Source organism: Protomyctophum bolini, assembly GCF_963924005.1.
Source record: "Protomyctophum bolini genome assembly, chromosome: 4".
NCBI classification, from domain to species: Eukaryota; Metazoa; Chordata; class Actinopteri; order Myctophiformes; family Myctophidae; genus Protomyctophum; species Protomyctophum bolini.
In genome coordinates this window covers 25794708-25820269 of record NC_137865.1, presented here as the reverse complement: position 1 = coordinate 25820269, position 25562 = coordinate 25794708, and the positions used below count along the sequence as shown (strand labels likewise).

Here is a 25562-nt window from a genome sequence, read left to right as displayed (position 1 = left end):
AAGGTGTTAAATGAACACATACTGTATTTCTTTTTCAACAATATAATGATCACTATTCATGTTAATATCATGAATGTTTTGCCCTGGCCTACAATATGGCATAATGGCAGCTCAGTGGCCATGGTTGCCATTTAACGACAATCACCTGCTATTTGATTACAATCACCTGTTGTCTGCAAGACTGCTACCTATGCAATCACCTTGTCTGACCTGCTCTGTGTCTCAAGCCCTTCCCTCATTCATATGCAATGTTTTTAGGTCACTAAAACAGATTATTTTTAAATGCCTACTAAAGTGAACACCCGTGTGAACTGAGTGTTGCAACTACCCCCCCCCCCCCCACCACCACCACCTCTCTCTCTCTCTCTCTCTCTCTCTCTCTCTCTCTCTCTCTCTCTCTCTCTCTCTCTCTCTCTCTCTATCATTAGCAGGCAACTCTCTCTGTTCTGGCACAACAGCACCCCTACTGGTACTCATTATACGTGCTCATTAACCAACACATAGGTGAACACACGGACACATAGGTGAACACATAGGCGGACACAGACATTGCTGTTCCTTGGAATGGTTGCACCACTCAAAAAAAGCATGCACAGCTTGTGAGCTAGTTCAGGCAGATATACTTGAGTGGGTCACATGCACGTGCACTACTATGTGGGTTATGTAACTCTGGTGTGTCAAGCAGCTGACCAGTTTGGCTGCTTACTTAAGTTCACGGTGTTCACCTCCTGGTTTATAGATAGCTGTGCACTGAAAATAGCTCATCTACAAGCTCACAATCAGCTTGTGAGCATGTAGATTGGCTATTTTTGGTGTGCGATACCTGCACGCAACTAAGTATAACTCAGGCTTTGTTCCACTGTTGAAACTCTTTTGTCGCATACTACAGGATGTTATGTGCTTCTTTGCACCCAACTCCACCTGTAGGCTATCTGTCCCCCCCAACTCCACCTGTAGAGTATCTGTCCCCCCCAACTCCACCTGTCCCCCCATATGAGTTGTTAGATTTCCCAGTGGTGGAACTCCTTGGGCTAAAAACGGCCATAGCCACTTGCCCAAAATGTGATGGCTATGGCCGTTTGTGTTTTTCGTGCAAGAAAAAATAATGCTTGCAATGGATTCAGAATCATGAAAACCCCCTAGTTTGACATGTCACATGCTACTTAATTTTGCCTTATAGGTTGTTAAAAGGTACAACGATACCCATATATGTGGGTCGCAATACATGGCCAAAGCATTTCCGGGGGTCCCCAGCCAAAAACGTTGAGAACCCCTGCTCTATGGAGTGTGCCTGTTTTTGCATTCCATAACTCTACAGTTTCTCTTTCTAAGTTTCTATACATATTACATGTAGGCCTAGCTACAGTTTCTGCATCATCACCAGGGACATTTACAAGCTATCCACAGCCCGCCTGAGACACAGCGCCTCTGCATCAAACAATTTGTATCACTTTGAACCACTGTTTTCCCTCATTGGCTAAAATATTTTTACATCAGTCTAGTCATTGATGTTCCCAGGGTTTCATTTTCCATTCTTGTATTTCTAACTCAGCAGTGGCAGAGACAACTTGTCACTAATGAGCAAAGACAGTTTAGTTCCTGTTTCAGTGTGTGCCCCGCCTGCCACTTGAGCTGAGCAATTGGATTGGATATGGATGCTATAGGCTGTTGATATCATTCAGTTGTGTCTGACGAGTAGTCTGGCACCATCGACTGACACGGTTAGCCTTTAAATTAATCAGCTACTTTGCCAGGAAGCAGAGGCTGCAGCTAATTGTACGCACCCTTGTCAAACCTTGAGATGTATACAGGTATACAGTAGTGATTTTTTTTTTCCCTGACAAAAGCTTCACATTACAGGACTCGATATGTGAGTGCAACTGACGAAACAAAATATGGTTACCTAAGAGCTGCATGCAGAAACAATTTATGTGACAGGTCAGGACACCCCCACTTATCATTCATTTGATCAGAATTGTGAAATGAAAAGAAACATAAAATGTACAGTAGGCGTGGTTATCCGTTGTTGTGATGGGGAGGGGGCGGAGTCGAGCATGCATATCATTATATTCCGAATCGACAACGCCACAGAAAGCTGTCAATTCTGAAAACACAAAAGAATCAAGCACATTGAGCTAATATGTAATGAGTAGCGCCAAAAATGTATTTTCTACAAAGAAACCTGTAAATACACAGATATAGCTCCAGAAACAGCAGAAAGCTCTGAAACCAGAAGCCTATGAGCGAATTGTACTATATTGTACTAATTGTGCTCCCTATCACAAAGGAGAAAGGACACAATTATTTTTGTTAAAATCTAAGAGAGACTGGAGAGACGTGGGAACGTATGGCGTCACGCAGGGGTAACGCTACGGACGCAGACTGCCACAACAACAGTGAACAGACAACACTCAAAACAACAATCCAATAATCCAAAAGCAGACAAACGTTAACTAGGAAGGAGCGCTGAGTAAGGCGCAAATCTCCGCCTGGAGGCATGCCTTGATAACAATAGCAATGCAGTTACATGTGTAACTACATCCAAGAAAGAGTTGCGTGGCATGTCATTATCAGTTGTACATATAGCACTCTCCTTCTTGTTGCGGACACAGACATACACATGTTCATGATCTCCTGGCACAGGTGACAAAGCACACAGGAATGACTGCTAACACACAGGAATGACTGCTAACACACAGGAATGACTGCTAACACACAGGAATGACTGCTAACACACAGGAATGACTGCTAACACACAGTCCATAGGAGAGAAGACACTGAACTCACCGTCTTCTTTACATTCCTCAGGCGGTTTGGCTTTCTTCGCCAGCCGAGGGTCCAGCCATGATGTCGTTTTGGTGTTGTGACTGGAGTGGATTAAACAGAGAAGAAGGGTCTTAATTTAACTCTGCACGCTCCCGATGTCTGGTGAAGGTCTGAGTGAACGAAACGTATCCCTATCAGTACATTTTTGTAAGTGAAGACGTTAAAAATGGATAAATGAACAGTGAGGATTCTACTGTGTATAGTGCATACAGCAAGTACAAGATCAGGTCAATGCAGAACAGACATGTAGACCTAAAGATATGTAATCTTTATGAGTAGTAGCAAAATAATGTCTATAATAATGACTTGTTAATCAAGTGGCCATTAATACACTAATGAGCCAGCCCTCTTTAGTGAGCGAGAAAGGAGAGGAAAAAGGTTAGCGTGTGTACACAATATAATACATTGTGTGTGTACGTACAGTACTGCACGCTATGCAAGTCTTTTAACAGCATTAAGTTGCATCAATTTTTGAAAACAGTGCAGTCAGTGCATCACAATCATTTTCTCTCTTTTTACCCCAAATCCGTATATATACGGAAGTCTACGCTAGGTGGCGTCATATCCCAGGTCTGTATATATACGTCATAGAGTATTAAAAGGATAGAGACTGATCTGGCGCGAAGCTCCGCACCCTCCGCTATTCATGTCAGTGGAAGTTGCTCAGTGGCGTTTTGAAGCACCCGGAATGACCGTCTACTTCCGCCTTTTTTCGATTTGGGCACCAAATTTTGGTTCCCAAATGCAGAAGTGCAACCGAGCGCTCAATGAATCCACGGGTCCGCCTGCAGTCCTTCCTCTTTCCACCCAGTGCTTCAACGTTGGAGCGCCTCACTGGCCCCTGTCACAGTCCCAGGCAGGGCTGTGTTATTCTGCTGTCTCTGTCTTGTCAGTGTCTGTGTTATGTGTGGGCGTGTGTTTGGGCGTGGCTTGGTTCCATTTATCACTTGGCTCACCTGGTTCCAGTCTCCAATCTACACTCCTGCCTGACATCAGCTCATCAACTCCAGCCCATAAAGACCCAGCCTTCCCACATCACCAGCGCCAGATTGTTAAATCACCCACAGTGGTAGTAGACCTTCTAGCCAGCTTTGCCAGTGTTTGTTCCCAGTGAACTTCAGTTTTGTTGTATTTTCTAGTGTTTTACTTTGTGCCTGTACTCACCGCTCTCCTCTCCTCCTCCTCAGACCACACCTGCCTGCCTGCCTGCCAGCCCATGCTCTGACCAGCCTGTTTGGACCTTGCCCTGCTCTGCCTGCCTGCCAGTTTATATTTCAATAAACACCCTTGAACTGTCGAACTTTTGTCTGTGTCTGCATTTGGGTCCGCCAGTTCTCGGTACCGTGACAGAACAATCTGGCCAGAATGGACCCAGCAGACTATGACAGAGTTAAGGAGGCCATTATCAAACAGGGGCAGTGTTTGGGAACTCACGAGCAAATGCTAAAATCTCTCTTGGATAGTGTGGCTGAGATCTCAAACCAACTGACTGCCATCAGCCACACACCTCCACCTCAGCTCCTTCAACAACCTGCTGCTGACGCTGTTGCCCCCATGCTTCCAGTCGCTCCTGCTGCAGAGCCCCATATTCCTCCACCTGCAAAGTACTCTGGTAATCCAAACACTTGTCGTCAGTTTATCACTCAAATCCAGCTAATTTTCAATGCTCAGCCTTCTCGTTTCACTTATGAGGCAGCTAAAATTGCTTATGTAGCCAGCCTATTGGAGGGACCCCCTCTCAGCTATTTTAATGCTTTGCATGAGCAGCATTCACCTACTGTTCAGACTTTTGCCTTGTTTACTGCTGAGTTAAAGCGTATTTATGATCATCCAATCAGAGGGCAGCAGGCTGGTCAACAACTGTTAAGACTTCGGCAGGGCAGGCGAACAGTGAGAGAGTTTGCCTGTGAGTTCAGAGCCTTAGCAATTGAGTCAGAGTGGAATGAGCCGGCACTGCTAACCGCCTTTCAGAGTGGGCTCACCCGCAGCATTGGCAGAGAGATGGCCTTGAGGAAGGAACAGCCTTCCCTGGATGAGGCAATTACCACTGCCATCAAGATGTCGGACCAGATGGCTCAGTGGCAGGCAGAACCCTCTCCACCTAGTCCTACAGCGCCCTCTGTCGGAGGAAACTACAGAGCCCCGCCTGCTGAGTTTGGACGTCCTCCCCCTCCTGCTGAGTTTTCTGGGGAGGAACCTATGCAATTGGGCCGGGCCCATCTCACACCAGATGAGCGCCTCCGCCGAAGGAAGATGGGGGTGTGTTTCTACTGTGGCCAGCCAGACCACCACATCGCCACATGTCCTACACGGCCAAAAGAGATGACTCATCAGTAGCAGTGGGGGTTCTGGTGAGTCATGTTTCATATTCCCCCAAAACCCGATCCCGTATGGAATTTCATGCCACTCTTAGTTTGCGTACTCAGTCATTGTCACTGCTTGCTCTTGTTGATTCTGGAGCAGACGAAAGCTTCCTAGACATGTCTGTAGTCTCCCAGTTGGGCATTTCACTCGAACCACTCACCTCACCTATGCAAGCTAATGCTCTCAATGGCAATCCTCTGGCCCGTGTGACTCACCGTACCGAACCCGTCCACCTCCTTGTGTCCGGTAATCATCATGAACAAATTCAGTTCTATGTCATTTCCTCTCCTAATGTACCTATCGTTCTAGGTCAGCCATGGCTACAACTACACAATCCACATATTGACTGGGCGGCAGGCAAGGTGGTGAGCTGGAGTCCGTATTGTCTCTCAACCTGCTTACGGTCTGCTCGTTCTCCATCTGAGGGTGCCAGCCCCCCAGCTATTATGGAGCCTCCAGACCTTTCTGGTGTTCCTGCTGAGTACCATAACCTTGGAGAGGTTTTCAGCAAGCAACGTGCCCTATCATTACCTCCGCACCGCCCATATGACTGTGCCATCAACCTGCATGAAGGAGCTCCACTGCCTACTAGTCGTCTCTACAACGTGTCTCGCCCAGAGAGAGAGAGCATGGAGAAATACATCCACGAGTCATTGGCAGCTGGCATCATTCGGCCCTCTTCTTCCCCAGTTGGTGCTGGGTTCTTCTTCGTGGGTAAGAAGGATGGTTCATTACGCCCCTGCATTGACTATCGAGGCCTCAATGACATCACTGTTAAAAACAAATATCCATTACCATTGCTTGCATCCGCTTTTGAGCCCATTCAGGAGGCAACTATTTTTTCCAAGCTAGACCTGCGTAATGCATACCACCTTGTTCGTATCCGGGCTGAAGATGAGTGGAAAACTGCTTTTAAGACACCCATCGGCCATTTTGAATATCTTGTCATGCCTTTTGGGCTCACTAATGCTCCAGGTATATTCCAAGCACTGGTCAATGATGTTCTCCGTGACCTAATCAACCGTACTGTATTTGTTTACCTAGATGACATCTTGATTTACTCCCGCAACCATGAGGAACACGTGGTGCATGTCCGGCAAGTGTTGCAGCGTCTTTTGGAGAACCAGCTCTTTGTTAAAGCGGAGAAATGTGAATTCCATGTCCAGTCTACCACATTCCTCGGGTTCATCGTTGAGAATGGCCAGGTGAAGGCGGACCCTGAGAAGGTGCAGGCGGTGGAGAACTGGCCTCGACCCGCATCTTTAAAGCATCTTCAACGGTTCCTTGGGTTTGCCAACTTCTACAGAAGGTTCATCAGAAACTACAGCAGTGTTGCAGCCCCCCTTAACAAGCTGACATCCTCGTTGACGCCTTTTACCTGGAACGCGGAGGCTGAGGCTGCGTTTAAGGAGTTGAAGAGGCGGTTCACCACGGCACCGGTTCTCGTCCACCCGGACTCATCCCGCCAGTTTGTCGTAGAAGTCGACGCTTCAGACACCGGGGTGGGGGCCATCCTGTCCCAGAGGTCCGCTACAGATGGGAAGCTCCATCCCTGTGCCTTCTATTCTTATCCTTTGAACTCTGCTGAGCGCAACTATGATGTGGGGAACAGGGAGCTGTTGGCTGTGAAGCTCGCCTTGGAGGAATGGAGGCACTGGCTGGAGGGTGCTGAACATCCGTTCATTGTGTGGACGGACCATAAGAACCTTGCTTACATCCAGTCTGCGAAACGCCTCAACTCCCGCCAGGCTCGATGGGCCCTGTATTTCGGTCGGTTCCGATTCACCCTGACTTACCGTCCTGGTTCTCGTAACTTGAAGGCGGATTCCCTGTCACGCCAGTTCTCCGCTGAAGAATCCACTGGCCGGCCGGAGTCGATCCTTCCCTCTTCCTGTGTGGTGGCAGCTGTGAGGTGGGAGATTGAGTCACTGGTGCGAGAGGCTCAACGGGTCCAACCGGATCCAGGCAACGGACCCGCAAACCGTCTCTTCGTCCCCGAGTCTGTTCGCTCACGGGTCCTCCTCTGGGCACATGCTTCCCGCATTGCCTGCCATCCGGGGGTCGGCCGCACTCTGTCTCTCCTCAAACGGCACTTCTGGTGGCCCTCCATTGCCCGTGACACCCGTGCTTTTGTGTCTGCTTGCGCTGTGTGCGCTCGTGGGAAAGCTTCTAATCAGCCGCCTGCTGGTTTGCTCCGTCCCCTGCCTGTCCCAAGTCGACCCTGGTCGCACATGGCGTTGGACTTCGTCACAGGCCTTCCTCCATCCCAAGGCAACACGGTCATTCTGACTATTGTGGACAGATTCTCGAAGGCTGTGCATTTTGTGGCCCTCCCTAAACTGCCCACATCGCTTGAAACAGCTGACCTCCTTGCTTACCATGTCTTTCGGCTCCATGGCGTCCCTGTGGATATTGTTTCCGACAGGGGACCTCAGTTCATCTCACATGTATGGAGAGCTTTCTGTCGTGCCCTCGGAGCATCTGTGAGTCTGTCTTCTGGTTACCACCCACAAACTAACGGACAGACGGAGCGCGCCAACCAGGACCTAGAAGCTGCGCTGCGTTGTGTGGCGGCCAAGAATCCCTCCTCCTGGAGCACCCACCTGCTGTGGATCGAATACGCCCACAATTCTCTGACCTGTGCTGCCACGGGCAAGTCTCCTTTTGAGGGTTCGTTGGGGTACCAGCCACCTCTCTTTCCAGCCGAGGAGGATGACATCGCCGTCCCGTCGGTTCAGGCTCACCTACGACGCTGTCGCAAGGTGTGGAAGGATGCACGAGCTGCCTTGCTCAGTTCCGTGGAACGGAACAGAAAATTTGCCGATCGCCATCGGACCCCAGCCCCAACATACCAGCCAGGTCAGCGTGTGTGGCTATCTACTAAGGACCTCCCCCTGAAGACTGATTCAAGGAAGCTCTCCCCCCGTTATGTGGGTCCTTATGAGGTGCTCTCCATCATCAACCCTTCAACTGTCAAGCTCAGGCTCCCTCGTCACATGAAGGTCCACCCCACATTCCATGTCTCTCTGTTGAAACCGGTGTTGACGAGTCCGCTGTCTCCTCCGGATGCGCCCCCTCCTCCCCCCCGTATCATTGACGACCATCCAGCGTACACCGTCCGGCGGCTGCTAGATGTGCGTCGCAGAGGGAAGGGATTCCAGTACCTGGTGGATTGGGAGGGCTATGGTCCTGAGGAGAGATGTTGGGTACCACGTCGCTTCATTCTGGATCCATCCCTAATCACCGATTACCATCGGCAACACCCTGACAAGCCTGGTGGAACTCCTGGAGGCGTTCCGTGAGGGGGGGGCACTGTCACAGTCCCAGGCAGGGCTGTGTTATTCTGCTGTCTCTGTCTTGTCAGTGTCTGTGTTATGTGTGGGCGTGTGTTTGGGCGTGGCTTGGTTCCATTTATCACTTGGCTCACCTGGTTCCAGTCTCCAATCTACACTCCTGCCTGACATCAGCTCATCAACTCCAGCCCATAAAGACCCAGCCTTCCCACATCACCAGCGCCAGATTGTTAAATCACCCACAGTGGTAGTAGACCTTCTAGCCAGCTTTGCCAGTGTTTGTTCCCAGTGAACTTCAGTTTTGTTGTATTTTCTAGTGTTTTACTTTGTGCCTGTACTCACCGCTCTCCTCTCCTCCTCCTCAGACCACACCTGCCTGCCTGCCTGCCAGCCCATGCTCTGACCAGCCTGTTTGGACCTTGCCCTGCTCTGCCTGCCTGCCAGTTTATATTTCAATAAACACCCTTGAACTGTCGAACTTTTGTCTGTGTCTGCATTTGGGTCCGCCAGTTCTCGGTACCGTGACAGCCCCTTGATATACATACCCAAACGTATACTCCGTCTATATAATGATTGGGTCCTACGGAAGCTTTTCACATTGGTCCGGTTCTTATAGCAACGCCCACCGTTCCAACTATAGGATTGCAAATATAATCTCAGTACAAACCAGTTGAAAGGAGAATTTTCAAAGCCTTTGTAACGTGACGCTGCCGCCATGTAAAAGCTCCTGGCGAAAGGTAAACAGTGTGTGCTTGTTCCAATGAGTGTGTGTAGCGAGTGTGTGTGTGTGTGTGTGTGTGTGTGTGTGTGTGTGTGTGTGTGTGTGTGTGTGTGTGTGTGTGTGTGTGTGTGTGTGTGTGTGTCAAACACCGTCTTTTAAAGTGAACGCGTATGCTGGCACTGGGAACTGGGGTTTATGCTAACAGCTAGCGGTAGAGATAGTTAACCACTTCATCCATTTATATGTTGGCTATTCAAGAATAGCAGATCTACAAGCTCACAGTTTGTACATCTGTAAGTTTTGAAAAATATAGAAAATGTTAATAATTTATTTTTGAATGTTTTTTAGCATAAATCTGCTCTTCTGGCACAAAACCTTTTCGCTCTGTGGCCAAATACATCGCCACACACCAACACAGGTGGAAATCTGCAAAACACAGAGATACTTTCGCGCACACGCACACACACACACACACACACACACACACACACACACACACACACACACACACACACACACACACACACACACACACACACACACACACACACACACACACACACACACACACTCCTTTTCTCTCTCTCCCTAGCTCTCTCTGTGTCTTACTCTATGAAGTAAACCTCTCCCTTCTCAGTGTAGGCCATCTCCCAGTTGTCGGGCAGAGGGCCGAGCTCCTCCTCGTCTGCGTCTGGGACTTTGGCGGGAGATTTGGGAGGAGACGCGGGTGCTTCATCGGACTCCGTCGTGGGCTCTGCTGAGGCCGGGGCCTGGCAGGGCGGCTCAACGGGAACCTCCCCAGAGGCATCTGTGCTCTTGTCCTCGTGTTCACTGGACTCTGTGGATGACACACGCACATACACGACATGCGTGCGTGCAGGAAAAAAAAACAAATTAGCTTGCCATTTTTAAACCCCATTCCTACACGCTTCTGGCTACAGAAAAACGCAAACACGTGTATGCTCACGCACATGCACCAACCTAACCACAACCATCTTTAACTCAAACCCCGCCAGCCGCAGGGGGCGATAGTTCAGTGACCGCCACCGTTCACCACCATTCTATTTGGTTGTAGAAGAAGAGCGCCTCCTCGTCTCCCCAAAACAGCAATGGCGAAGGTGGTCGCGCTGATCGGACAAATCACTGGCTAAGAGTCTTTAGAAGCATTCATATTTTAGATGCGCGGTCACGGGGAGTTGCTATTGAGCCACTAAACATAGTCGCTTTATTTATCCAGCGACCACCCAATCATAATAAAAATGTCCCAATTTCAACATTTCCCAATGTGTCGTCACGCACATGCACACGCACACACATCTGCACACTGCATGTATCAATGGAGGTACATTTCATTCAGAATAAAACACTATTCATAACATTATTCTACAGTTCTATGTTCTTTTCTAACCATATAGTGACATTATTTGGCCAGACACACATACACACAACGACCTGGACATGGATGGTGAGTCAGAGGCAAGCGAGTGAAGCCACTGCAGAGCTCTGAACCCCAGGAGAGAGAGAGAGAGAGAGAGAGAGAGAGAGAGAGAGGGGGGGGGGGAAGAGGAGAGGAGAAGAGAAGAGAAGAGAAGAGAAGAGAAGAGAAGAGAAGAGAAGAGAAGAGAAGAGAAGAGAAGAGAAGAGAAGACAGGGGACAACATGGAGAGGGGAAGAGCTAAAGAGAGACAGAGAGAGAGAGAGAGAGAGAGAGAGAGAGAGAGAGAGAGAGAGAGAGAGAGAGAGAGACACACACACACACACACACACACACACACACACACACACACACACAGAGACTGTAGGGGCCACAGCATGAGTCACACACGTAGAGCAGAGGAGGACACCAGACAGATAGGGAAAGACACTGAAGGAATGAAGAGGGCAGGATAGTATAGGAGGGACAGAGAAAGATCGATAGAGCGAAGAAGGAAGACAGTGAAAGAAGGGCAGAATGAACAGGAGGATGAGGGGAGAAGGGGGCCGCATGTGGGGTTGAGTGGGGGGTTATTAATAGAAACCAGGACAAAGGCCACCGCAGAGAGAGAGAGAGATAGCAGATGAGATGATAAAATGAGAGGAAAGAGAGAGAGAGATATATAAGCCATAAAACAAACGATGGTCCACAGAGGAGACACTGAGGTGCCCTTGTGCACACTGTTACATAAGGCCTCCGCAAGCCTGACACTCACACGTGTGCTTGCATGCACACAAGTGTGTGCGCGCACTTATGTCTACTTGTGTGCACACTGCACAAGCATGCACAACACAAGTGTCATATGAGTGTGTATAAACACCACCCACCCACACACACACACTGGATAAGATATCTGTGTAGTAACTATCTGCTATCGTTCAGTGTGTGGACAGAAGCAACAGAACAAAGAGGATTTGAGAACACACACACACACACACACACACACACACACACACACACACACCATTTAGTGAGTGATAATGTCTCTGGAAGTAGTAGTAGAGCGGTTGTTTGGGAATGGCAAGGTTCCTGGTTCGATATCTCCTCCTCCTGGCATTGTGTAAAACAATCCTTTAGCAAGATACTATTGGGTCCAATGGGCTGGGAGCTGTACATGGCTTCAGTGTGTGAAAGTGAAGCGTATTAGATAAATTCATTATGGATTGTACGGTATACTGGTACCATGTGATCCCGGCCCATGGATGTGCAATTCTTTTTTTAAAGTGCCCCTTGGGGCACAGGTCAGGTCAGGTTGTGGCCTCCTGGTGGCGCTATAATAGGCCAATGTGAAAAGGGTGCCATTTCTTCTTACGCCTTTGATGGCAATTGGATGATTTGAGGCACGTTGTTCCAAAAATGCGTTTTATTTTGCGATTTATTCCTCAGCCTAGTAGGAAAGTGCGGGAAAGATCTCACGTAAAGTCCATGCTGCGTTCATGATTTGACGCTTTTTGTTCCAATTATGATGGAATATGAAATATGGGACAGATCCGTCTTGAGCACATGACTATAGAGATGTGTAACGATTTGCAGGATCAAAAGTCGTTCTCCTGGTGGCGCTATAACCGGCCGTAAAATTTGGGGCAGAGGTTCATCGTTGGCATCTAGGGAGTGTGTGCAAAGTTTGATATCGACCGGGTTAATGGTGCCGGAGATTAGCTGATAACAGACTCACGCACGCACGCACACACACGCACGCACGCAAGCATTTGTGTGTGCACATGCACACACAAACTGAGAAATGACTGAAAAACTGACAATTGGCACACTTCCCAGTTTTTACTCAATCGTATCAGCGAGCAGACCAGTCAGTATCCTCTACAAATTATAATGTGCCCTGGTGGGAGCTGGAGCATTTTTCAGTTTTATAAAACCACTACTGTGCAAAGACTGTATGTTGTGTATCGGCCCCTTAGTCCGTCAGTCCGTCTATACCCCTATGTGTGCAGACATACCAGGCGTGATGGCCACCCCGTTGCCATTGACGACAGGGCTGTCCTCCTCCTCTTCTTCGGGGGGCTCCAGGCTGGCACGCTGCTCCATGTTGCTGACGGACTGGTTCCTCTTCCTCTTGCCCTGGGCGCTGGGCCGGGCTCCGGGCAGCAGCACCTCACTCACATTCAGAGGCGGTGCCGCCGGTGAAGGCTCCGCTGGGGGCTTGGGGGTCCCGTAGAAGTTATCTGTCCCAGGAAAGAGCAGGAGAGAGAGAGAGAGAGAGAGAGAGAGAGAGAGTAGTCTTGTTTAAAGCAGTCGTTCTCAAACTTTTTCGTGTCAAGGATCCCCAAAATGATATGCATTTGGCCCCATTTGAAAATAATTTGTGCCAGGGACGCCCAGAAGAGAAGATTTGTGCTTGCGAGCTTGTATGCCTGCTATTTTTTGAGAACTACTGTTCTAAATCCTAAGTTTTCTGAAAAAAACAGTTGCTGCTATAAAAATTGCTAAAATCTAAAATAACAGATGTCCAGATGTCCACATTTCCCAGTTTGAATGCGTTAAAGGACACGGAAGAGTAGGGTTTGCCATACTGTATGCCGTTTTGTCTTGTGGCTGAAGGTTATAATGGTGAAATGAACTAAGCTATGCATTATGTTCTTCCACCAGTTGTTTAGCTGACAACGAAAAAAATGATATTAGTCTTTTTTTTTTTTTTGTATCCCCTATACCTTCCCTTCAATCTCAAAGGCAAAGTATAGCAGAGTGAAAAGGACACCAGAGGAAGCTGCCCACAAACCACTCCGAGGTGAATTCGTAAGTTGGTCTAATGTGTATATTTTAATATTTTATATTTTGTATCGTCGGCTGCACTGTTATTTGTCAGGTTGTTTGAGTGTTGAATGTTTAATGGACCACAAAGGAAACAAGCCTTTGGCTTTTTTTTGTGTTTCATCCATTTGGCAATTTTAACTGCTGTACTTTTAAAAATGAAAATCAAATATATATCAATTCTCATTAAGGCCATTAGGGGATTTTTTTTAAACTACTGTATGAATCTATTCATACAGTATCTCCTCCTGACACGAAGGAGATACTGTATGCTAGGATAAGAATAGTACCAAAGAATCGATTTGTCAAATGAGACATCCTTGCTCAGTGAAGCATCATTTTGAAAAGACGTCAATTACTTATGAGGTGCTATATAGCTGATTCACCTGTCAATGGCCTTGTAATTTATTGTTGTTCTGTATTGTTTTGTTGCCAATACAGTTTGTGTGATATCATGTTGTATTGGGGGCTTTATTTCTCTGTAGTTCACCAACTATCCACTCGAATGGGGATCTGTTTTCTCTGTGTATCGTGTGTGCGTCTTTTGTGTCCGTTTATGCAGATCCTGTGTGCGGGGTCATCCGTAGGATTGGTTCGGTGCTATCAACGCCAAGCTCAACGATTGGTTCCTTCCACTCCTCATCTATCCACCCTCTAATCGGGCACTTCCTACATCCTTTTAAAGCTGGGATCTCCCATTCAGGGCCACTGTCAGTTTTGTGTGTAGACTAGTATAGTGATATGATGTAAATATGCAAATGATACGCAATGTTGACTTTTTTCTCTCTTTTTTTGTGTGTATGTGTTTTCCTTTTCTTTCTTCTCTTTTGTTTCATGTTGTATTCGTTGAAAAAATGAATAAAACTTTAAGTGAAAAATGACTAGTATAGTGACGGCATGCTATTCAGTGTTGCCGTAACTTACATTTTAGTTTTTAGTTTGGGTTACTGCTCAGCCCTGTAGGACCTCAATACACCCCTTTTGGCCTTACATTTTAGTTTTTAGTTTTGGTTACTGCTCAGCCCTGTAGGACCTCAATACTGTATATCTTGTTTTGCACCGAATGTATATTTAAAACTACTTCACGGTAATAAAACGTAGGTTTGCCTTGCCTTTGTTACGTCCCTACAGCCCTAGACCCAGAGGGTCACAACAGGAAGATCTGGCGAAAATGTACATAGCTCACAATGCAGTGCAACACGTCGCAATGCATTGTGTGATGAACTGTGAGTTTGTAGCCTATATTTTCGCCAAGGATTTAAGTGGCTAATGTATCTTTTTTATTATGTGAAAATAAAATATGGAGAGGCCTGTTTCGATTATTGGAACTGTTTGACTTGCAGTCTCCCATAGATCGACCCTTGTGTGTTACGTGTATTTCACATGCTCATAAATGTTTATTTTGAGGGTGCAATTTGTGAAAAAGAATGGAAGGAATACAGAGCTGGAATATATTTTATTCATAAGAATAAAGTCCTGAACAGTGTTTACATACACTGCACAGCAAACGCAGTCTTCTGTAGGATGTTTAACTTGCAACTACATAAAAAACTGTGTAATGACTTAACTGTTTTGACCACGGTCCTGTTGTTTGGAAATTCAGAGTGGTCGAAGCGTCATAGCGCAAAACGCTGGGTTGTACCAGGCGTCTGAAGGATGGAGGAGCAAGTCATTATGAAATTAAATGATTGGAGTTTATTTTTGGTCACAGGTCACCAAATGATCTGGAGGGGCCACCAGATGATTTTCTGAATGTGCTGGACGCGTCGATGGCCAAGTAGTGCTTAAAGCCTCCCGTACACTGTACACTACAAGAGTTTTGGCAAGATTACATTTACATTTAATCTAGTATAATTTAGTCTTTTAAAAATCTTTCCAAAATCTGGTTAAAACTCTTGTAGTGTATGGGAGGCGCATACCACAGTCTCAAAAGCAGCCTGACAAGTCGTGGGCACAATCAAGAATATTTAATAAGTAGGAAACATCTTTCGCAGGAAGAGAGAGAGACAGAGAGGATGTGTGTGTGTGTGTGTGTGTGTGTGTGTGTGTGTGTGTGTGTGTGTGTGTGTGTGCGTGCGTGCGTGCGTGCGTGCGTGCGTGCGTGCGTGCGTGCGTGCGTGCGTGCGTGCGTGCGTGCGTGCGTGCGTGCGTGCGTGCGTGCGTGCGTGCTTCTGGGCACACCGAGACAGACCAATCACACTAGCTGGCTCTGCTCTCTGTGCAGCATAGTATGAGACTCAGACTGAAAATAGCAGTTCACAAGTTCACAAAGTTCACAATGTGTCGCGCAATGTGAGCGTGTAGATCATCTATTTTCAAATGGCCAAAATGTACATATTGAGCTGAAGTGGTTACTGCATGTTTTGTAATAATAATCAAAATCTACAAAGTAACTAAAGTTTTAAAATAGTGGCGTAAAAGTACAATATTTGCCTCTGAGCTGTACAGTGGTGGAGTAGAGGTAAAAATACTGAAAGTTGGAAAATACTCCAGTAAAGTAAAAATACCTCAATACCTCAACTGAAGTACAGTAAATCTACTAATCTAATTTATCTACTCTACACCACTGCCTGCAAATTACAGTATAAAGTGCTAAGAGTTTGAGTTCTGACACACAACTAAGATGGACACAAAACATCCAAATCACACTTTTTAAATTAAAGAGAAGGAACGTGGGTGGCCACTGGCTAATGGAGCCAGGGGAAGAGGTGTTCCTCTCGGACACATGGCCCGAGTGTAGAATTACTCACAAAACCCCTGTTTAAAAATATGCACATTAAAGCCATTACTCTTAACTAATATAGATTAAGTTCCACAATTGTATTTAAACTGAGAGAAAATATCTGCAAAAGCAGAAGGCCTGCACGTGAATTTTTATATGAATTGATTACGGTTTACAACGCTGCTCTGTACTCGCTCGTAATACTCCGGTTCTGTTGCGATAAAAAGAAAATCGGAAGTGAAAATACCACTGGCGTATGCTGTCTATGGGAACGCAGTTTTTCAAATCGTAATATCTCGGATTCTTCTTCTAGCTGGGTTTTGGATCAAAACAAGCTTGATTTGCGGCTCATTTCTATAAACAATATGATCGCCCGTTACAAAATGTATGTTTTGGGTGATAATTAATAATTAACATTTGTGGGACCCGTTAGCTAAGATAATTCTCTATAGAGATGTTCTCAAGTACACAATTATTTTTTATCAGTGAGTCATGAAGGACGGGGGATGTGTGATTTTGTCGGCCAGACGGTTCTCCAGATAGGGGATAACCATACATGGAGAACACTGGATCATCACCTAGATCTGCAAATATGGAGATGACCTGCAACTCTACATCTGACCCCAAACTTTTAGATCTCCATATACGTATGGAGCTGACCTGTTCTGATATTCCATATGTTGATCCTTCCCCACCAGTCCTTCCTGTTCTGACATTCCATATGTTGACTGACCTCATAAAACCCTGTACACAACACGCTCCATATATGGCCAGTACAGAATTCATTGCCAAAGCGCCAGCGCTCGCCCAGCAGTCTGCCTTCACCCAGGTGGATAAAGGGCGAGGTCGCTTCTCGCCCTTAGGGTGTCCTACTGGTATCTATAGGATAGGATAGATCAGCGCACTCTGTGACATCAAAACCAGAGCACTCTGAAATCCAAGCAGATTCTCAGAGCGTATTTACAAAAGGCACCATATGAGACTTGGGATGCACCATTCCCACATTCCATTTCACTTCACCTCATTCACAGCACAGCTACACACCTGTTACCCACTCAGCACTGCAGTTCTCTTCCCTGCCCATCTGCCTTCCATTCACTCTCTGCCAGTTTGTAAAGAGCTGTTACCGTGTGTATCCATCTGCCTTGGCTCCATAGCCTTCTAGTTATACTGAAGGTTCCTTGCTCTCTTTTTTTTAACCTTTGCTGTCCCAGGGATATTGATTATTGGCTGCTCCTCTGAAATTGTTAGTCTGCGTGCACTGCCTTCCAGGTTCTGACCTCTGCCTGCTTCACATAAATGTAAGCCTCAGCCCTCCAGTAAACATATTTGTACTGAACCTGCCCTGCCTCAAGTTGTGGTGTACTTATGGGTCCTACTCTCCTGACACACATACACACCATCATGTATGTATCCCGCTCATCTCCTCCTCTATGTGAGTGCTGTGTTATGTTTCACCTTGGAAAATGTACAGCCACAGGACTAGATGCTACATGCTACTACAGGAGCCCCTCAGGGATGCATTCTGACCTCACCTGGGCAGTACAGACAGAGTGGGTGGTGAGCACAACAACCCACTCTGCACAACAACGCCTCTACTTCCTGAGAAGACTCAAGAAAGCTGTCATGGGCCCCAAAGTCTCCCCCCATCGAAGCCCTGTATGACGATTGTTGTGTCAGCAAAGCTTGTGGAATTATGAAGGACCCAAGCCATCCCAACCGCAGACTGTTTGAGATGCTGCCGCATGGAAAACGTTTTCGCAGTCTCAAAGCCACTGGAAAAATAGACAGCAAAAAAGCTTCTTCCCCCGAACAATCAGATACATGAACGAATTGACAAGAACCAGAGCAAAACGAGTGAAAGGAGCTAGCCCCCCCCCCCCCCTCACCCTATCATGTTCAAATTGCATCTTTATAAACTAAACTGTGTTGTATATATGGAACATATATGGAACATAACCTACTGTGAAGCTGTTTGCAAAAACCTTTATTCAACTTTGCTACTACAGGGAAAACATGCACATATGTTACTATTTTTCTCCTTGATCATGCTCTTCCTTGCACCCTTTATTCTATACCTTTGTTTGCTGTGCTTGCTGTGTTTTTGTTGTTTTGAATGTTATGCTATCTATGCCTCTGCATTGTCTGTAAGGAAGGCAAAGAAAAGTATGTACCTGTACACAAGATGTAACAATAAAGTCCAACCTTGAACATTGTTACTGATAACTGTGATAAGAACTGCAGTTTTGATCAGGTTTTGAAAGGCCTTACCAGCGTGTTGCTGACCAACAGGTTTGTGTGTTTAGAGTTGTAACCGTTACATCAAGACATATTGACATTGTGTGGTTTAAATGTCTTATTCATGGTCTGACTTGTATTTCAGTGTCGCTGTGTTTATGGGCACTTCAGAGGGCAAAGACGTCCTTTCATTTCATTCGGTTTACGCAGCAGCGCCAGTGAGGTGCGTTTGTGTTTCCTTTCTGCATTTGTTATTGTTTCTGATGACAATGTTTCGGTATTGTTTGGTTCTAATCTGAATGTTCGTTTTATGCTTTATTTTACAACAGTTTGACGTTGTGGATTGATTGTGTGACAGACAATAAATCTACCAGTGATAAAAGAACTACCTTGCCTCGTTCTGAGTCCGTTGGGAGTGACACATTAGTATAGAACATGAATTGTCTCTAACAGTAATACTGCTGCATTCAATTATATATTGTATTTACTATATAAAGTTCAAATTGGGGCAGGCAGGCACACATACTGTATGCCCATATATGGACTGGACAATCGCGATGAAATTGTCTACACAATAACCCGGCAACCCTGATGTCGTCTCTCTGAGGGAGAGGCCCGGGCGCCTGGTTTAGCTGTCTGGGCACCTTGGCTGGTAATCCAGTCTGGCAGTGTGCCGCGGGTTCAACTCCCGATCCCAGCTGCCTTTACTGCGTGTCACCCCCCCATGTCTCTCCCCATTTCCTGTCAGCCTACTTTCATCTATCGCTCTATCAATAAAAAGAAAAAAGGCGAAAGACAAAACAAAAAATCTAAAAAAATTAAATAAAATAAAATCTGAAGGAGAGCCTTGTTGCTTGAAATGTGGCATTTCATATATTTGGCAATTAGGGAGCTTTTGCAAGTTGGCCATAATGAGTGGGAGAAGTGATGAGAAAAGTATTAAAAGCAAATCACATTTCAGGGGGCCGTACATAATACGTCCTGAAACGTCATAAGGATTGGAACCGAGAGGTGCCTTCGACGTCTGTGGACGTCCTAGCGACGTCCAAACGACGCGGGGCGAGATGATAATATTCAGAATTATTCCTATTTTTTTTTTTGGCATTTCGCTTTTCGCTTGCCGTATGCTAACGCTCTGTGCAACTATTAGCTTGTCATTGAATCCCATGTTAGCGCGGCGGAAAGAATGACTCGTATCTCCTCATCCAGGGCGCTCTCCGTGGTGATGAATGGATCGATATGCTGGCGCTGCGTTTCTGCTCCTCATCCGTCTCTCCCGCAAAATATGAACTCTTTTTGGAGCGTATATAAATATATTAACACATACAATGCTACAGGTTCTAGTGGACCAAGGATTTCCAGTGCTAAGGGGATTAACATTGGGATTTTTGAACTTTTTTGGGGGCCCACAGCGAGGGGCCTCTTATAGCGAGAATCACACCGCATAAATCAAAAGAAAGCCCAACTTGTCCACTTCAATTTAAAAAAAAAATTATGATTCTACCATCTTCCATTCTGGAGATATTGACCTTTTTCTAACACCTGCTTTTGCCTGCACGCTGCTTGTGAAAAAAAACAACAGAGATATGGAGGCCTGAAGTTGACAGACATTTCAGTTCAGTTTTTTTAGTTCAAAAGACCGATATAAAATTGAGCACAAATAATATCCTATACAAACCATATACCGAATGAAAGCCCTGAATGTCTACTTTTAGGAGGAAAACAGTACACATTGTACACATATACAGTTTGTCACTAATTGGCTATTGAATGCAGCTTGCGCCCACCAGAGAACTTTAGAGAAGGCATGGACCCGAAGAACTATTATTCACAAAATAAGGCCTATAGCGACATGTACATACTATATACCGTATGAAACAGTAGACTCTCTGCTTTCATAAGAAAAATACCACCCAGAAAAATCACAACCCTGTGAAGTGAGCAGTGCAATTGCACTGCTCACTTCACAGGGGTGTGATTTTTATTATTATTACAGTATTAGTATTTTTCTTATGAAAGCAGAGAGTCTACTGTTTCATACGGTATATAGTATGTACATGTCGCTATAGGCCTTATTTTGTGAATAATAGTTATTCAGGCCCATGCCATCTCTAAAGTTCTCTGAAAAAGATAATTTTAGAGAAAGCATGGACCTAACAACTAAATATTCACAAAATAAGGCCTATAGCGACATGTACATACTATATACCGTATGAAACAGAATACTCTCTGCTTTCATAAGAAAAATACTAATACTGTAATAATAATAGAAATCACACCCCAGTGAAGTGAGCAGTGCAATGTTGCACTGCTCACTTCACAACATTGCACTGCTCACTTCACAGGGGTGTGATTTTTATTATTACGAGTAAGACGCGCGAACGCGGAAAGCGAACGCAGATCGTAAATTGCAATAACAATTAGAATAAATTACAGACATGATCTGCAGGGTGTCATAGTTAGTGCTTGGACCACGCCAGCTCCATATATGGTCACAAAAGACGCCATCACACTCATGTCACCATGACTCAGCCATAACCATATAAGGAGTCCCCAAAGCAGGACCACGCCATCACACTCATGTCACCATGACTCACAAATCACTCAGCTCCATATATGGGCACAAAAGGGCCAGGTCCACATATACAGTAAGCGGGACAGACAGACACACACACACACACACACACACACACACACACACACACAGACAGACAGACAGACAGACGTGATCTGCTAGGTCTCATAGTAAGTGCTCATTGCATTCGCAATTACAGTATTAGTTTTTTTCTTATGAAAGCAGAGAGTCTTGATGCACATTATCTGATCATAAAACGGACTTGGAAACTTTCTTCTGCCTGCATCGTGGTCAGTCTCTCTCCTAAGTTGTTAGAAAATATAAATCAGCCTCAATCGTAGCCCCATATGTGCCCTCTCCCTACGCTCATTGAACTCATTCTGTGATTCGAGCTACAATCGCAGTAACGGGGGGGGGGGGGGGCAACTAGGCTTTGAGGAAATGATCTTGCATAATCAACATTATTGTCGATTGTCGTGTGCCGCTCCAAACATGTCCAGACATACCACTAACCTCATCGATCCAGTCTCGCGTAGCTATAAGGTGAGACGCGAGACTGGATCGGATTGTGTCTGGACATGTTTGGAGAGAAAAACAACGATGCGATGGTTGGATGCGGCAGCAGCAGAAGCAGCACGTCAACGTATTTGGAAGAAATGTTGCTGATAGACAGATAATAATCGATCCGATTTTGTCCTGCCGTTCATTTTATCACATTAGGTGCAGGGCAGGCTGCTCGACGGTGAGTTTATAATAGCCTGTTGTAACGAGAAAGGGGGATGGATTGGATGGTTGGATGCGAGCAGCGCAGCAGCAGCAGAAGTACGGCTTGCGATCAGCGACCAACGTATCATGGCGGGCCCTCGATAATGATGTGCAATCTGTCCATGACTAACTCCACATGTGTCTGGCAAACGTTACGTTATGAAATCAAATGCCGATCGTTGCAGGTTTATATACGGGCAGAGAGCAAATCGCGTTGTATCTTGTTCCGAGAATGAGAGTGCAAGCCTTGCAGTTGAAAGCAGTGGGGACTCGGGAGTGGGGGGGGAACTGCCAATGCAATCCAAGAGGAAGAGACCCCCCCCCCCCACCATTCTCCCTCGGGAGAAACCATGTAGAAACAGGAGGGGAGGGGGAATCGAGTGTATTCACACACACAAGAGCATGGACCCATCCATTTTAGATCCCCTGACATCTGCGTTGGTCTATGCCGGACGGCCGTCTCCATTACGTCGTACGTCCTCGCATAGACCAACCAATAGGCGGTGCCAGACGCTTCTCAGACCAACACCTCTTTTCAGCAGGGGGGGGTTTTAACTCTTTTTAGAGCCGATCGGTGTTACATTATGAGTTGTCCGGGCGCAAATATAGTTGAACTATAGTAATCAATAAAAAAACGTTTTTTGGACCATAAAACGTATAAAAACGTTATGCGCTTCTTAGGGGTGGCTATAATAAAACGTTTAAAAACGCTTTCAGCATTCTATGTGTTAAGATGATCGGAGATTGTGAGGTCACTTTGTCAGTCAACTTTTTTAAGAAAGTATTTCCGGTTCATGGCTTTCAAAATAAACGCGATCACTACTCTGGCGATTACTCTGGCGCAAGCAGCGCCTTTATTTTGATGCAGTTCCGGTACTAAATGTGTTAATGTACAGTATGTGTACATAAAGATTACATATATATATATATATATAGGCTACAGTACGAATATATTTTGTGTATGTGTGTGTATTTCCTTCACTGTGATATTTGCTTTTACAAAAGCACACTAAAGCCACGATTTTATTTGGAATTTAAATGAGATCTTCACTGTCGGGGGAAATATATTTTGCGATTAAATACTGCATGAGACACAGAGGCGTCTTATTTTTTATAATCCCCCCCTCTCCAAGGGAGAGACTCTACAAAGAGGAGAGGAGGGAGAAAGGACAGGGGCAGAGGGAGGCGCGTGACGGCTAAGCAGACAGGAGAGAAGAGGAAGATGGAGGACACAAGGAGGAGGAGGAGCAGAGAGTCTCAGTCCAAGGACAGCGGTTTGCTTTCATCCCAGCAGGAGAGAGATAATTGCTAGGAGAATCTCCATCCTTGTCGCCGTGGCCCAATGAATACACTGTAGTTGCCTTCAAACAATACTCGCAGCACATAATGACAGCAGCGTGTGCCTTACACACAGGCCCGGAATCACATCACACAAACACACCTGCTCCTAAAAACACACACCTACTACTACACATGAGTACACTTACAATTGTGTGTGCAGACTGTGCTCGCACGGCACGCATGCGCGCACAGACAGACAGACAGACGTGCGTCCACAGTATTCACTTAATATACTGTATAGTTCACTTTCTCACCTTTATCGCAGCCATTTTATTTGCCTATGTGCGCACTCACACACACACACACACACACACACACACACACACACACACACACACACACACTTTGTCTTGCCCTGTAATCTGTATTTTAACTGCTACTGATTTACAAAGGCATCAGATATCAGATATCCTCTGGCATGGGCCAGAGGATATCTGGCCCAATATGGCCATATTGTCTATACTGACGTGGTTTTCAGCGATGGCGCTCGGCTGTGTTCACTTGGAGCGCGCACAGGACGGTGTAGACATGTCGGGGGCATGGAAAGTATGGGGACTAATATTTACTATTCTGTGCCTTTCGGAACACAACTCGAACAGCGCTGAGACGGCTCTGGCTCGCCAAATCCTAAATGTTTCGCAGTTAGTTTTGTTTGTCCGTCTGTTAGACTGTAATGCTGACTCTGTGCACCATAGGGAACCCCAGCTCCCTCTACTCGAGGGCACCAGACTGAGTTCACAGAGTGTGGTAGTCAGACAACCGCCAGCTTACCCTTGCAACGTTGAAGTGTCCCTGAGCAAGAAATGTAACTCCCAACTGCTCCCTGGGTGCTGTATTAATAGCGCCCACTTCTAATAGTTAGGATGGGTAATGCAGAGGACGGTATGTGCCCAACAACAAATAAAGGGCACTAAATTATTATTAGCTTGATCTCCACCTACACACCTTATCCCACTTTATAATCATTCGCCCTGATTCTCAACACATTTATTGCATCTTGTAGTTTATATTGCATACAAACGGGACTATTAAAATTAAACATTGCACAATATAACTTGCATGTCGAATTCAGAGAAGAGCAGGAAACAAATATATCTGTCCTCAATCACCCCTACCAAAAGGCTTCTACAAGTTCTCCCATTCTTCATGTAACATAAACTCACTTAAATGAACACTGAGGATTTTACTGTACCCATCTTTAGTTCTAGCCCATCTTCCTATAATGGCACCTCCCTTTTTGCGATGGCCTATTTTCTCACTGTCTCAGGACAAAGGTGTAAGCACAATAGTTTTGACCTTGTATGCCTCGATTGCCTTCGTGTTAGTTGTTTCTAATGTCATTGATTTGGAAATTAAAGCAACAAGCCCCAAGAGGCTGCACGGTTTACAGTGATTTTAGTACAGCTAAGGGGCGTTGTTAAGAGCAATGGGAGTAGTAGAGCAGTGGTTCCCAAAGTGGGGTCCGGGGACCCCCAGGGGTCCTTGAGGGAGTTCCAGGGAGTTAAATGGTAGTTTGGAACCGAATGGACCCTTATGGGTCTGTAACTCTGAGAGTGCACAAATAAAACCAAATGGACGGGTCCATGTGGTTCCATTTTGTACACTCGGAGTTAAATTAACATTCATTTTATAATTTACATTGGGTCCCAGAGATACAAATGCCATTAAATGGGGGGTCCGTAGACTAATCAATGTCAAATTGGGGGTCCTTGAAATTAAACGGGTTGAGAATCACTGCTAGAGCCGTAAAACTCTTCTCTTATGGGCGGTCCCTGGCATGTATTTTCAAATGGGGGTCTGCAGGCTATGCTAATAAATGCCAGTTTGGGGGTCCTTTACATGAACAAGTTTGGGAACCACTGTATAGTAGAGTACTTAAAACTATCTAGCTGTTCTAAAATCACAGTAAAGCATGACCTTGCATGGCTTTCATAAAATGATAATGGCTAAATGAAAATCATATCTCAGTTGAAACAACTATTTCACTACAAGAATGATTTCTACAAGAAAGTAGTCCTGAATTGCGTGCAATAAGGAAGTTGTGAAGCAAATGCATGGAAGGTAAGCGAAGATCTCTACCTCTTCCCCTGCCATCCTTCCTACGAAAAACGGGATTGCGCATTGTATACATCCATGGTACAGTACAGTGAATATTGTGAACCTTCATCTATGAGTCATATCACAAAAATATGGCTGTTTGTATCAGGAGCATGCGCTGCAAGATGGTAACTCTGTAATTTCTCGACCGTTTCGGACGCGGGAAGGCTTGCCGGGAACCGATTTGCGTGAAATTTGAATAAAATCTGAAAGAGTAATATTAGAAAATGTGTTTTACATATGTCGGCCTCCTGGTGGCGCTATAAAGAGCATGTGGGAAAAATTCCAGGCAAAGGTTTTTCCTTGGCCTCTATGGAGTTGGCATACAAAGTTATCCACAGATCCGTGCAGTTAGAGGAAAAAACACTTTTCGGCGAGTT

At 45.9% G+C, this 25562-nt stretch overlaps 1 protein-coding gene across 3 annotated transcripts in view; it reads right to left on the bottom strand.

The window, feature by feature from the left end:
• The window catches only part of magi2b (membrane associated guanylate kinase, WW and PDZ domain containing 2b), a 115333-nt gene that overhangs the window by 42447 nt on the left and 47324 nt on the right, over positions 1–25562 (bottom strand). For all 3 annotated transcript variants that reach the window (XM_080761635.1, XM_080761637.1, XM_080761636.1), the window contains exons 4-6: positions 12634–12858; positions 9814–10042; positions 2788–2867 (exon numbers count right to left, since the gene is read on the bottom strand). In XM_080761635.1, coding sequence (XP_080617761.1) covers positions 2788–2867; positions 9814–10042; positions 12634–12858 — 534 coding nt within the window. The remainder of the gene's footprint in view (positions 1–2787; positions 2868–9813; positions 10043–12633; positions 12859–25562) is intronic.